The sequence below is a fragment of the Triticum aestivum genome, chromosome 6D (genome assembly GCF_018294505.1).
Source record: "Triticum aestivum cultivar Chinese Spring chromosome 6D, IWGSC CS RefSeq v2.1, whole genome shotgun sequence".
Taxonomy (NCBI): Eukaryota; Viridiplantae; Streptophyta; class Magnoliopsida; order Poales; family Poaceae; genus Triticum; species Triticum aestivum.
This window is the reverse complement of record NC_057811.1, coordinates 486,405,829-486,420,619: the sequence shown is the minus strand read 5'-3', so window position 1 is coordinate 486,420,619 and position 14,791 is coordinate 486,405,829. Positions and strand designations below refer to the sequence as shown.

Below are 14,791 nucleotides of genomic sequence, written 5' to 3'. Positions count from 1 at the left end.
GAAATTTTCGTCAAAATCAATGAACTTTTTAATCAAAATCATTAATTTTTTCTCAAATCCCCAAATTTTTATTCGTGCAAATTGAAAATAGTTCATAGATTTTGAAAACTATTGGCCATGTAGTACAGTAGTTTTTTTCCTTTTGAGGCAAGCAGTAAAACTAGGTCGTACTGTAGCGTTTTTTTAGGGGAAGGACGTACTTTAGGTAATAATAATGAACGAAAGAAAAACCAACGAACGGGAGGAAGCTAGCATGCGCGTGAGGGAGGTGTCACTATTGGGTTGCGGCCCGCAAACAAAGCTAGCGAGTGCCGGCTATCCTTTTCGGCGCCTGAACTCTCCAGGAGTTGCCACCAGTCGCACGTAGATGGGCTATTCGTGAGCCAGTTCTTACCAGTCATATCGAACAAATCGGTCGGCTTGTAAAGCGAGCTATAAATTAATATTTTGGTTTCAGTTTCCCATCGAGTCATAATTTTTCTCCTAAAAAGTCTTAATAACATTTATGAATTGCTAAAGAAACAAATCAGACATTTTCTCAAAAAGAATAAGAAAAATGGACTCAAACATAAAAGCACAAATATGTTCCGCTAAACCGTCTAATTCATCGTACACCTATAATCCAACGCCTCATGTTATTAGTCGGGCTCTTATGAATTCAAATTTAATTAGTCATTTACCTGTTTGATCAATGTCCCCCCGTGCTTTCCGCTCTTATTTCTTATGCCCATTAGAAAAAAAAAAACTAGACTAGTGATCCTTGTTTATCTATACATTATTACATATGTGGGTTCTACGTATTTGAAATCAACGTGGTAGAGTAGTCTTAATCTCTTTGGATCATGGTAGTTAGGAATTTGCAAATGCAATGTACTTCCAATAGTTGCACCTTTTTGCCCGCTGTCTTGTGTTCTGAACGGGATAGGCCGAAGGGAGCAAAGATTTGATAAGCCATACATCATGGGCACTTCTCAATTCAGAAAACATTAAAGGCCATGATGTTTCTTTTGTTGACTTTATTTCGTCACAATGAATATGGTGGTGTGGGTTGCAAAGCTTCGGTAAGTTGCGCTCATTATCACTTCTCAATCCGGAGCATTCAAATGCCATGATACTCTTTGGTTGGCATTTATCGTGTCGCAATGAATATGGTGTTGCGGGTCGCAAAGCTTCGATAAGCCGCGAATCATGAACACTTCTCAATCTAGAGCATTCAAAGGCTATGATGTTTCTTTTGTTGGCTTTATCACATTGAAGCGAATGTGATAGTGTGGGTTGCAAATATTCAATGAGCCACACATCATGGCCACTTCTCCAATAACCTTCAAGCCATGATCTTCCTTTATTGGCTTTATTTTCATCGGAATGAATGTGGTGGTGTGTTTGACTCATGAGGAAAACTTCCCAAAATACACGATGAAGACAAAAACATTTGTGTGTGTGTGTGTGTGTAAAATACACAGATACACTACTTGTTTACTGATGCATAATTCCAACACCGAAGCGTTGAAAACAAATAAAGCTCCATGACCAAGGGTCTCCTCCGTGCTTTGCCTTGCGCGGCTGGCAGCCAAGAAAATCCCAAGGCACATCACAAGTCACTAAATCCCTTGAAATGAGCGTGAATCTCAAAGTTTTATATTGAAGAACAAGAAAGGGTATGACGGAACACAGAGAGACATGGAGACTCCTGTATTTCTCTGTGGTAGAATTGCGGATTGTCCATACATGTATGCAAAGTGAGCTTTGACATCCGACCGCGCCACGAAAAAAGCAAGCATGCTGATGTAGCGTTGGGCCCATATGAAAACTTGGCGTGTTACTAGGGTCCGTCGGGTAGGGCCCATATGAAAATTTGTCGTGTTACTAGGGTCCGTTGGGTAGGGCCCATATGAAAACTTGGCGTGTTACTAGGGTCTGTCGGATACCGTCTTCTACCGAGGACGTCCGCGCGTGGTTGTAACCTTCGGTCACATATAATCCCTATTTACTAACTAGCTTTAATGGTACCTTTACGACACAACAAACCGACGCGTTTGTAGTTTTGGCGCGAAACACGCTGCGCAGACCCTGGTTGTCCGACGATTACCCAGCAAACCGTCTCTCTCGCCTCCGGCGCGAGAGGAGGCACGCCGGCAGCGAAACATGTCCCTCTCCACCACGAGAGGCCGGACCGGGCATTAACCACATGCCTAATCCGGGCCGTCCGCCGGAGTCTCGACGGCCCGGATTCGCAGATCAGGGAAGGGTTTCCACCATGCCTGCGCCGCTGGTATTTCAGCAAACCCATTTTCTAGACCCCTAAAATATTCCCCCCTTTACTGCTGCCAACATAGTACTGCGGCGACCGACCAAACGTGCCACAAAACCCACACCGCCAGCCAGCCCATCTCCGCCGGCGGCCTCCGGCGCGGCGACCGGCCTCCGCTCCCCTCCGCTCCCATCCCACCCCACCGCCGCCCGCCGCCCTTTCCCCGGTCGCCGTGCCCCGTCGGCACAGGCGCGCCTCGCGAGCCCGTCCCCTGCCCCGTGCCCTGGAGGCCCAAACCCTAGCCGGCGCGGCGGGCGGGCGTGGCGTCGGGGCCGATGGACGACACCCTGGCCAACATACGGAAGAAGCTGAAGCGGCTGAAGAAGGGCAAGGACGAGGATGACGCCGTCGACGCCCCTGCGGTTCCCGACGGCGGCGAGGCCGTCGCCGTCGCCGCCGGGCCGGAAGATCTGCCGGGCGGCGGCGATGTCGAGGACATGGGCGAGGGCGTCGCCGACGAGGGCGGCGACCTGGAGGCCGTCGCGAATGTGGTTCCTGGGGAGGACGGCTTGAAAGGCCCCGGCGTTGATCTAGGGTTGGGGGATGGCTTAAAAGGTCCCGGCGGTGATTTAGGGTTGGGGGACTCCCTGTCGGTGCTCTTCAGGAAGCCTGGTCGCAAGACTCGGCAGCAGGCCTCGAAGGATGAGGAGGCAGAGGGCGTGGAGGCTGCCGATTCGCAGGCAGAGGAGGCCCTCAACGGCGGATCTGGTGGCCTGGCTTCGGATGAGACTGCCAAGGGCACCAAGAAGAGGCGGAGGCGGCGCACCAAGGCAGAGATGGAGGAGATGAGGGCCGCCCTCGCCGCTGAGAATTATGCGAAGGCAATGGCAGGTGATGCGTCTCCCAGGAGGTCAAAGGCGAGGCCAAAGGCTGCTTATTCTGATAGGCGCTCTAGGGCTGCCGCCCGTCGAGCCGTTGGAGAATCGCCCGTTGGAGAATTGGCGGCTCCTGGGCCTCCCCCTGATTCAGAAAGGAAGCCCGATGAGAAAGAAGAGGCTGTGGATAAAGAAGAGGCTGCGGATGATGGTTTATCGCTAGGAGAGACGCTTCTGCAAGACATGGAAACCAGTAGAATTGTGGAGGATGGATCTAGAAACTCTTCTGATGGGGCAAGTCATTGTGTCGAAGTTCCAGCAAGGGCTGATAACTGCATTGCCTTAAATCCTTGTTCAGGAGGAGAACCTGCTGAAAAAGCATCTTACAGTGCAGCAAATGCATCCACTGATGGTGTTTCTGATGCACGGACATGCTCCGAAACCTTGGCAGAGGATATAAATGCTGATGCAGGTTTTTCTCAAGATAAGCCACCTGCACCAACCATCAAAAGGAAACCTAGTCGAAAACCAAAAGAAGCGCCCAAGAAACCTGTTAGAAGGAAGGAGTTGCCTTCGGTTAGTGCTGATGCTAAACCAGTTGAGATAGCAGAAAGTGATGCGTCGTCGAAGCAGCGGCGGCGCAAAAATAAATTTCTCTTGGCAAGGTCTACAACTGTGCAGTCTAATTCCTCGCTGGACAATAAAGCAGGTAGTACAGGCGACGTTAAATATGGCAATATCAAACCAAATGCAGCTGTGCCAACAGAAGAAAGCTTAGATCAGCCAGCTGCTTATGGGGTTCGTGGGTCGTGTGCCGCAAAGGATTCACGTGCCTCTCATAACATGGCAGCATCTGCAAAAGAAATCGATAGCATTGACGTGGCAGCACCATCCAATTTTGAGGACATGGAGAATGCATCAAAGGTGAAACGCCTAACACGAAATACTAGGAAACGTAAACATGGTGACATGGCATACGAGGGAGATGCTGATTGGGAAACTCTGATGCATGAGCAGGGGGGGCTGTTCTCAAACCCCTCAGCAGGTTTTGCAGATCAATCTGTCAAACCAAAAGATAAAATTAAAGCGTTGGAAGTTCTTGAGAATCGAGGTGTTGCTGCTGTAAGTGCTGGCCTAATGGCGGAGGCTGTTTCTCCAATGGAAAAGATAAAATTCAAGGATGTCCTGAAGCGGAAGGGTGGCCTTAAGGACTACCTGGAGTGCAGGTACTTTTGATCTTGTTTGTCCTCTAATGTTTGCTACATGCCCTAGTTTCTTTTTGTGACAATAAATTAACTGCACCATGCTTTATGTGATTTACCCTGCATCATGTTACTGACTATTTCTGTATTCACTTCAGGAACATGATTCTAAGTTGCTGGAACAAGGATGTTAAACATCTATTGGATCTTGCCGATTGTGGTCTTTCTAATGCTCCCATGGAAGATGATTCACCACGTCAAACACTTATACGTGACGTGTACTGTTTCTTAGATCAGAATGTAAGTTGCATTGCTGACATCTGTGTTATTACTTACGTAGATATGCTTAATTTCGATTCAGTACAGTAGTGAGCTATTGCTGGGCATTAGCTGCAGTTATGATACCTTCTTGAAGACTTGCTGGATAAGCTGTTGAAATATGTGAACATTTTATTCTTTCCTTTTACCAGTTCCTAGATCTCCGTTTACTACTAATCTTTTTTTCCTTGTTGCAGATTGTTGTTTTTAGCTATTATATGTGCTATATGGTAGATTCCAAAATCATCTAAATGCTAATACTTGATATTTCATTAATTCGTAGGGTTACATAAATGCTGGAATCGCATCAGGCAAGGCGACAAAGGGTCATGGAACTCTTTGTTCTGAGGTTGTGGAGGTAGCCAAGTTAAATGAATTACCTAAAATGGAGCCAGTCAGGGTTGAAGGTGACATTGTTGCTGTATCTCTCCAGAATAAAGATCATGATTATGGTGCTTTGGGACCTTTGACAGAAGAATCGAAGGAAAATAATGTCCCTGACGCTCACTGCGATGCCCAAGAGTTGATACCTCATTCACAGTCCACAGGACAGGCATTTGAAGAAAAGAATCTAGATGTATCAACTGAAGGTGGAGATGCATTACTACCACCGATCAATATTACTTCAGTTGGAAACACTGAAGGCCCCAGTCTCGATAAACCAGAAGCAGCTGTTATCGAACATCCTGGAAACAACTGTGAGGTAAATCATAAAGTTGATTCTGGAGGGCACTGCAAAAAGATAATCATTGTGGGAGCTGGTCCGGCCGGTTTAACTGCAGCACGCCATTTGCAGCGTCAAGGTTTTGCTGTCACTGTTCTTGAAGCGCGTGATAGGATTGGTGGTCGTGTTTATACAGATCGTACATCGCTTTCAGTTCCTGTAGATTTGGGTGCTAGCATTATTACAGGTGTGGAGGCTGATATAGCAACTGAACGAAGGGCTGATCCATCCTCTTTGATTTGTTCTCAGCTTGGTCTTGAACTGACTGTACTGAAAAGTGCTTGCCCTCTCTATGATGTAGTAACTGGCAACAAGGTTCCCGATGAATTGGATGATGAGTTGGAATCTGAATACAACGGCCTTCTTGATGAAATGGAACAACTTTTTGAACAAAATGGTGAAAGTGCACTGGGTTTATCCCTTGAGGATGGATTGGAATACACTCTTAAGAAGAAACGTGCAGCCCATGCTATTTCTTCTGTGGGGCATGATGATCAGTTAATAAGTATGAACAGTAGAGGAGGTGCAGATATTTCCAAAAATGCTTCAACAGAAAAGGAGATAGCTCATTGTGGGGAGGATGGTAAGATAGATGTTCTCAGCCCTCTTGAAAGAAGAGTTATGAACTGGCACTTTGCACATTTAGAGTATGGTTGTGCTGCAATGCTCAAATCTGTCTCTCTTCCATACTGGAACCAAGATGATGTGTATGGAGGGTTTGGAGGACCTCATTGCATGATTAAAGGTGGTTATGGCGCTGTTCTTGAGAGCCTTGCAGAAGGACTTGATGTTCAGTTAAATCATGTTGTAACCGAAGTAATGTACAGGCCTGAGGAGTCGGATGCTAGTGGCATCAATGGGAAAACTGTTAAAGTTTCCACTTCGAATGGAGCTGAATTTGTGGGAGATGCTGTGTTGATCACTGTTCCTCTTGGGTGCTTGAAAGCACATGCAATCAAATTTTCTCCTTCCTTGCCGGACTGGAAAACATCTTCCATTGACAGGCTTGGATTTGGTGTTCTTAATAAAATAGTATTGGAGTTTCCTGAGGTCTTTTGGGATGAAAATGTGGATTATTTTGGTGCAACTGCGGAACAAACAGATTTAAGGGGACAATGCTTTATGTTTTGGAATCTCAAAAAGACAGTCGGCGCACCAGTTTTAATAGCTCTACTTGTTGGGAAGGCTGCTATAGATGGACAGAGTATCAGTTCTGATGCTCATGTTAGCCATGCTATGGTGGTTCTCCGTAAGCTCTTTACGGATGCTGCTGTACCAGATCCAGTGGCGTCAGTTGTCACAAATTGGGGCCTTGATCCTTTTAGTAGAGGTGCTTACTCTTATGTTGCAGTAGGAGCATCAGGGCAAGATTATGACATCATAGGACGGCCAGTTGCAAACTGTTTATTTTTTGCTGGGGAAGCAACATGCAAAGAGCATCCAGATACTGTTGGTGGTGCAATTTTAAGTGGTCTTCGAGAAGCAGTTCGGATTATTGACTTGGTACACAGTGGTAAGGATTATGTGGCTGAGGTGGAAGCTCTACAAACATACCAAGTGCAGTCAGATAGTGAAAGAAATGAAGTCAGAGACATGTCAAATAGACTTGAAGCACGTGAACTGTCAACTGCTCTATGCAAAAACTCATCTGATGCATCGTATGCAGTAGCTAGCAAGGAATCTGTACTGCAAGAAATGTTTTTCAGTGCGAACACTACACCAGGGCGCCTACATTTGGCCAAGGAACTACTGAAACTCCCTCCAGATGCTCTTAAATCATTCGCTGGGTCTAAAGAAGGGCTAACTAAACTGAACTCTTGGATACTTGTAAGTTGATTCTCTAGTAAACTTATTATTTACAGCAGGATAAACATAGCTTCTCTTACATTCAACTCTTTGGCTCGTGCATTTAATTTCTGGCAGGATTCACTGGGAAAAAATGCAACTCAACTGTTGCGGCATTGTGTACGCTTGCTTTTGCTCGTTTCGACCGATCTGGTAGCTGTTCGCTTGTCTGGTATGCATCATTCCAATCCCTTTACTATTTGTTAGATAATTTCTGTTCCTCTGTGTGGTCCCTTTCTCGTTGCTCCGATGCTAGGCTGGGAAGCTCAAGGTGTGCCTGTTTTGATGAGGGGGATTTGTTACTTTACTCAATAGCTTCTGTTTAGGCAATGAGAATAGAGCTTATTAAAAAGAAAAATAGGAAGCAAATGTTCGCACCAATGAGAATAGAGCTTATTTATGCAATGTCAGTATAGAGCTGATCACATGCCTCATTCTCTTCAATCTGAACTTTGTACAGGAATTGGGAGGACTGTAAAGGAAAAGGTCTGTGTGCATACTAGTCGAGATATTCGTGCCATAGCTCGCCAGTTGGTCAGTATGTGGATAGAAGTTTTCCGTAAAGAAAAGGGCAGCAACGGTGCTCTCAAAATGCTGCGCCGATTGCCATCAGTTGAATCGAGCAAGACTAGGAGCAAGGATCTACATTCAGGAATGCGCACTTCGCATGTGCCAAATGAAGCAGGTGCACAGCGTGTAAGATCTGCTGGGAGCCATTCACCTCACAGAACTGGCAAGAAGCCTGACAAGATTGTGAAATTATCTAGTATAATGGCTACAAAATCTGATGGCAGCTCACTTCGTTCCCAGAAGCAACACCATGATCCGGAACCCAAGGGTGATCAAGGCATGGTTATGTCTGAGGAAGAAGCTGCTGTATTTGCTGCTGCGGAGGCTGCTCGAGTTGCTGCCATAGCAGCTGCACAGGTTCGTCAGTAACACTTTCTTATTTAGTTTCTGAATGTTGAAATTATAAATAAAATCAGACAAGTGTAATTGATGGGGATACGTATGTTGGTCATTATAAAAATATGAGGTATTCAGCAGTTGTAGTTTGAAACAGAATTCAGAGTGCCGTATGCAGAACTTCTACTTTCTGATGGTGGATCCAGGATAAGGAAACCTTTTTCTGTCCAATATAATGAAATGTACATTTAAAACTGCATGAATACAAATATAAATGGAATACCGTTGTATATCTTATTGGCTTGTTGGTTGCTGCTGTACATATTTTTTAGACTTTTCATTTCTTTGCAGGCATATGCATCCGCAGAGGCAGTGATAAGCAAGCCTCGGGAACTCCCAAAGATACCTTCATTTGGAGATTTTGCAAGGCGTGATCATCATTTGGACGAATCTGATACAAGAAAGAAAATGACAAGTGACAAGCATGGGAGACTTGAATGCATATCGGAGATTGATTCCAGGAATGGCAAAACTAAGAACTCATCAGCTGAGCACGCCAATTGTCCTGATGTTGACAGCTCGAAAATGACTGTTGATAACTGTACCCAGAGGAGCTATTCAAACGAGAAAGCCTGCCTAATTAATATTAAGGACAATTCTGCAGAGAGTGGAGCTGTAGACAGTCGTTTTACTAGGGCATGGGTTGATACTGATGCAGTCTCCATTGATGGTGTCAAACATCCTATAGCCATTGAGAGGTGGCAAGCACAAGCAATGGAAGCAGATAAAGAATTCTACAGTCGGATACGCATCCCCATGGAAGAAGGTTCAGGTAGCCAAAAGCAGACATGCAAAAGTTCTGCCTCGCAGGTTGCAGAAAGCAAACCTGCATCAGAAGGACAATCCCGAGGTGTAGAACATATAAAACAGGGGCTGATAGCTTTCATTAGCACACTACTGATGCCACTGTACAAAAGTAAAAAGATCGACAGGGAGGCATACAAGACAATGATGCGGAAAGCTGTCACAAAGGTATCTTACACACCCTTTCTGAACTGGTATAGTATTTGAAATATCAACTTGAATAATTACCTCATGTTTTTGGTTATAATGTCAGGGGTGTTGAACTGTAGATATATACATTAGAATGTTTGTTTTCCTTGTAATACCATCTGTGTTGCTCTATTTTGTTAGCCTTATTTCCATTAGCCTTTTTCTGCTTGTTCCGATTTACTGCATAGTGCATTAGGTCATGTAGTATAAGTAATAGTACTGACTGCTGTATGCTTGCTCTGGTCTCAACAGATAATTGATGCATGCACCGAGGGAGAGAAGCTGATGACTGCCAATGAATTTCTTGATTTTAGAAGGAAAACTAAGGTGCGTGCAAGATTAATTCGTAGCAAGTTTTTTCAGGCTCTACCTTACTGATTTTTCAGGGCTTTCTATCAATCAAATTAAATGGAAGATTAGGATTCTGTTCCTTCATCGTAGTATTTTCTGTATAATATATTTGTTTATTTTAAATGCAGAAAACTTGCTGTTGCTTCTTTATAAGTTTTAACCCTCGGTGTGTTGCAAATAATGCAGATTCAAACATTTGTGGATAAGTTGGTCGAGAGGCATTGGCATGTGGCTCCAGCCCCCAAATCATAGCATGTACATATCTAGGAAGCTGTTACATGTGGAGAAGCGAATTTCACCTTGCAGACTATGCTGTCGCTCATCAGGCATTGGCTCCATGGGACCTAAAAGAAGCAGACATGGTTTCACAAGCCTTGGGGGCAAAACCGAACCATGAACCAGATTTGGCACATTCATCCTTGTATTGAAGTTGATATCACCTCCATCATCATCATCATCATCATCGTTGCAATGGCTTCCTAGACCTCTGTGCACTCAGACAAACATGGCTGCGTATGCAGTGAACTTGTGTGATGAGTTGAACTCTATGGCTTGTACCGAAGTGGCATATGAAGATCTGGGATGAATTCAAGCATTCCGCATGGTCTCAACATGCAAGGGTGGCTCGAATGTATCCCTGGACAGTAGTTTTAGGTCAGCGTAGCAGAACCCATGTTGTTGTTTGTTCAGAGAAAACTGACACCAGACTAGACCCCATCTTTTCTCCCTTTGTTGTACAGACCATAGCTCCGTATCCTGTTCCTAGCAATCACCTAACTCATAGTCGGTCGTGTTAAAAGTCGTCACGGTTTGGCGGAGATGGTTGGCATCTGCAGGTTGCTGCAGCCCTCTGTATATCCCCCCAGCTGCTTATACTGGTCACCATTTATAACTGCTAAGTGCCAGAAGGTGCCAAAAGAAGTTATGATTTTCCTCCAAAAGGATTTTGTTTTTTCCTCCCTAATGTTGTGTTGTTTCCCATCTGGTTCTTGCTGAGCTTTGTCTTTATTTTTACTGTCATATATGTTTTTGTTTTCCCATTATTATGCTTTTGCCTTTTTTCCATTGCGCTTTTTCCGGGAGGATTTTGTTTCTTTCTGCCCTATGTATGTATGTTGTGTTTCCCAGCTGGTTCTTGTAAGTTGTGCCTGTGTTTCTACGCCATGTGAGAGTGGCATCATGTTCGAATATGGTTGTCTTTCCCATTGTTGTCATTTCTTTCCTAGAGAGAGTGCAGCAGCATGTTTCTTACTTTGTGCTATTGTCTTATTTTGTCCTGCGGATGTTTCCTGTGGTAATCAGCATGTCTTTGTTTTCCATGTTATCAATCATTTTCTTTCTTTGCATGACTTGTTCACGTTTTTGTCTATGTAGTGCTTACTCTTGGATCATTCTTTCGTGCAATAGCCTCATTGACAATACCCCTGCAGGATAATACTTTGGAACCAGCGACCTCTGGTCTCGGTGTTACCGCAGGAAACCTGTGCTGCTCCCTGGCTGTAGCAGGGGTGTCGAGTTAAGAGATGGCTTCACCTCGTTAGTCTATCCTTTTAGTGTTGTTTCGCAGCTTCGAGTTTTCTCTGTATTCTCACGTCATGGCAGAGTTGGTATCATGCTCAGATATGTTTTTTTCCGTCCCATTATTATGTTTTTGCCTATTTCCATTCTTCAGTTACTTCCATGTCATTCCTGCCTTTTGTATATTTACATGTGTCACTTATTTCCATGTCATACTTGCCTTTTTGTACATGTAATTAATGCTTTAATTATCTTTGGTCTTGGTGTCATTGCATGAAACCTGTGCTGCTTGCTCACTGGCCGTAGCAGGGACGTCGAGTTAAGATGGATGGCTTTACCTCGTTGGCCTAAAGTTTTGTGTTGTTCGCAGCTTTGATTTTTCTCTGTATTTTCACGTCATAGCAGAGTGGGTATCATGTTCAGATCTGTTTTTCTTTTCTTTTCTTTCTATTGTTATGTTTTTGTGTATTTCCATGCTTCAGTTACTGCCATGTCATACCTGCCTTTTTTGTCCATATCCATGCGATATCTATTTTTCCATGTGCCTTTTGTGTGTGTATATATATATATATCCAATTAATGCTTTTAATTATCTACCATTCTTTCCTGCATAACTTGACTCCTACTCTGGCAATGCCTCTGCAGGACAATATATTTTGCTGGTTCCAGCGCCATCACATCAAACTTGTGCTGCTGCTGCTTCCTGGCTGGCTGTAGCACGGGCATGGAGCATCAAGAGATGGCTTCACCTAATTTTGTGTCCCCTCCGATGGAGATGCCAAATCATCAAGGTACACACATCCCTGTTACGTAATATTGAGTACAAAGCTCACCTTCTGATTTCGAATTACTCTGAAGCGCCGCCACCTTCCTTCCACGAGTTTATGCAAGCATGTGTTGCTGCTTACTTGTATATTTCCCTGGTGCCTACAAGATCGCTGATATCGATATCTGGATGTCGCTGCTGTCTTTCAGGAATTCAGGTGATAGTACGCTGTCTTCTGCTGTGATGATCGATGTCCATATCAGGAGGATTCCAGACGGCGGTAATGTCGAATACTCTGCGGGCCTCTTAACCTGAGCCCTTCTATCATTAGCAGCTGATATTTGTGGACCTAGAACAGAGTAGTATTCTCACAGAGCATGTGTGCCATGGCAGAAAACCCAGCCCCAAGACCTTGAGTGAACGATCCGGCTGGATGAGCCGCTGGACGCTGGGACGGAGGCGATGGAGCTGTGCATAGCGTTGTCCATGGCAGGAGGAGCCTACCTGGAGCACACGGTGGAGAAGTAAACGAGGCCTCGGATGGAGTACAAAGTATGTATATGTATATTTGAATTTCTGTATGCATCTGCATGTTGGTGCCTTTCAGTTTTACCCGCGTGTAAACCGGACTTTTATGCGGAAAATTACTGAGTTTCGCGGATATGTTTTCAAAAATAGGGTGAATGTTTAGCGCTGAAGAGATTGCTCTGTTGTGGTAAAAGAACTGCAAGAACAGAAAAGGACATGATTATTATACGTCTAACCAGTTTTGTGCTGCTGTAGCCACAAACACACAATATTATTTTTTGAGGGGCACAAATACACAACTATGTATTTATTTTTGGGTACGCAAATATGTAACTGGAAATACGGCAGATTTTTTTTATTTTAGACAAGGATATGATAGAAATAATGTTCTACAAATGTCGGCGGCCTCCGTCGCAAACAAGCCCACCACGTGGGTCTAGCCCAAGTACAAGACCTGTATAAGGCCTGCCTTGTCTCACATATTCTTTTTTCTTTGATGGTTTATATATCTCACAGAGTTGCCCCTCAAAAAGATAAAATAAATCTCACATAGAGTTAAGCTAGCACAAACCACTTCTGGGTTCTTGTCATTTGGAAGCTAAATATGGATTACACAAGACAAACTAATTGCCATATTTGGCTTCATGTTGTCGATGTTCCTGGATTTTGGCTTGTTTACCTCCATGCAGTACAGCAGCCTCTCTTGAGCCCATCAACAAGAGAGTGTGGCTGTGTGTCCTTAACGTCTGCTAACGAAGCATTCAGAAATGACAAGAACCGGTGTTTTTAACTTGTTTGTCTTGTTTTAAACGTCTGCTAACGAAGCATTCATGTTGTCGATGTTCCTGTTTTTTGGCTTGTTTACCCATGCATAGCCGGTGTTTTTAACTAACCAAGAATGCAACTGTCAGCACCTCACACGTGTGCTAATCTCTAACCTAAGGCAGTTTTTACCCATTCAGAAAGACTGCAGGAATTAATCTGGTCTCAATCTGGTTGCCAACAGCATTGATCAGCCAGAACACGCAAGTGCCCAATCGGCCAGTACTGATCTGGTACGTTGCCACTGCAAATGATTAACAGATGAACTGTAAAGTCAATAGTTTGTTTATTTGACAGTAGTACATACCAGGTGGCAGGCGTATATTAAGATCCATAATCTAGCGATATATAACAGCATCCAAATTATCGTGAGAACTAATGCGAAGAAGCAGAGCTTATCAAGCGTTTAGTCCAACAAAGAGCATGGCGACTAAAGGTGGATAAAAGAGCAAATGTAAAATGTATTACCACTAGAGCTACAGAATGGCGACTTGGCAAAGCGCATCACAACAAGAGAATGATGGCTAGAAATGGTCACCCGATAATATTAAACCATCGACACGGATGACTGATTATTACAGACAAATGCAGTACAGTAGCAGTCTTAACCAATTCTACAATTTTGTATCATTATCCATAGTACATTATGCGACAGAGAGAATACAGTGAACTGGTGTATCATAAAAGAGAAATGAATCATGCTAGACACTAGTACCCCTTCCGTCCGCAAATACTTATTGAAAAAATAAATAAAAGTGAATGTATCTATAATTTAAATACGTTTAAATACATCCATTTCTCCGACAAGTATTTCCGGACGGAGGGAGTATTAAACTTCGGAATCAGCCACCCGGACGATGAGCAGAAGCAACCCACCCTTCTAGTAATACCTTATCCAACGGAGAGAATACAGTGAACTGGTGTATCATAAAATAGAGATGATCGAGCTAACACTGTTAAACTTCAGAAACATGCAGCAACTCCCCGGTTATTGCCTTGTTTACTCAACATATCTCAAAGAGTAGACTAGGGTGGTTGGGATGTGTGCTGGCTCCTCTCTCCATGGCAGTCTTCACGGCTTCAAGAATGCCATCATCACCCTCAATACCAATGCATTTGACACTATTGAGGCAAGGGAGGTTTTCAATTCCAAAGCCCAAACAGTTGGCTTCAACTATGCGAATATAATTAAGCTCTAGTTTTTCTAGCTTTGGCATGGACCCTGTCCCAAACATCAGATCTATTGGTTGAAAACATCTAGAATAAATAAAAATCTTCAAGAATCGCAACCCAACTTCACCACTGAATTTGAGCTTTCCGTTTGCCTCTCTGTCTTCCACCAGATGCGGAACGAGCAGACTGGGTAAAGCCGCAAGGATACATGAAGCTAAATATGGAATCATAACGTGGAGCCAAATATGGCAATTAGTTTGGATTGCTTATCAGATGTGTCACGTGGTGCTAAATATGGATTACACAAGACAGACAAAACAAGTTTAGCATGGTATATCTCACGGTATCTCGGAAATTCGGGCCCTGATGCAGAATCAAAGTTTAGTCTCATGGGTAGAAAAGAAAAGTATTTTTGTTTTCAAACCAGCGAGTATGCGGATACACCATCAATCTATTTTC

General features: G+C 44.0%; 1 protein-coding gene across 4 annotated transcripts; it reads left to right on the top strand.

Moving 5' to 3' along the window:
* Positions 1-2,311: 2,311 nt before the first annotated feature.
* On the top strand, positions 2,312-12,700 carry LOC123146258 (lysine-specific histone demethylase 1 homolog 3). Of its 4 annotated transcripts, none has more exons than XR_006472680.1 (12): positions 2,312-4,352; positions 4,487-4,628; positions 4,930-7,197; positions 7,294-7,387; positions 7,676-8,142; positions 8,473-9,153; positions 9,427-9,501; positions 9,712-10,179; positions 10,956-11,040; positions 11,689-11,834; positions 12,019-12,089; positions 12,203-12,700. XR_006472680.1 is itself a non-coding variant. In XM_044565875.1 (8 exons), the coding sequence occupies exons 1-8, from the start codon at positions 2,587-2,589 to the stop codon at positions 9,775-9,777; spliced, it is 5,559 nt and encodes a 1,852-aa protein (XP_044421810.1). In that variant the 5' UTR covers positions 2,312-2,586; the 3' UTR covers positions 9,778-10,481. The 4 variants fall into 4 exon arrangements, 1 of the variants encoding a protein (XP_044421810.1); XR_006472682.1 differs by having other exon boundaries at positions 10,956-11,061; XR_006472681.1 differs by lacking the exon at positions 10,956-11,040.
* The last annotated feature ends 2,091 nt before the right edge of the window (positions 12,701-14,791 follow it).

Excerpts from the sequence above, each read along its gene's own strand:
- LOC123146258 (XM_044565875.1), top strand. The coding sequence starts at position 2,587 with ATGGACGACACCCTGGCCAACATACGGAAGAAGCTGAAGCGGCTGAAG. Across the intron at positions 4,353-4,486 it reads AAGGACTACCTGGAGTGCAG|GAACATGATTCTAAGTTGCT; the intron begins GTACTTTTGATC and ends TATTCACTTCAG. Across the intron at positions 8,143-8,472 it reads CTGCCATAGCAGCTGCACAG|GCATATGCATCCGCAGAGGC; the intron begins GTTCGTCAGTAA and ends ATTTCTTTGCAG.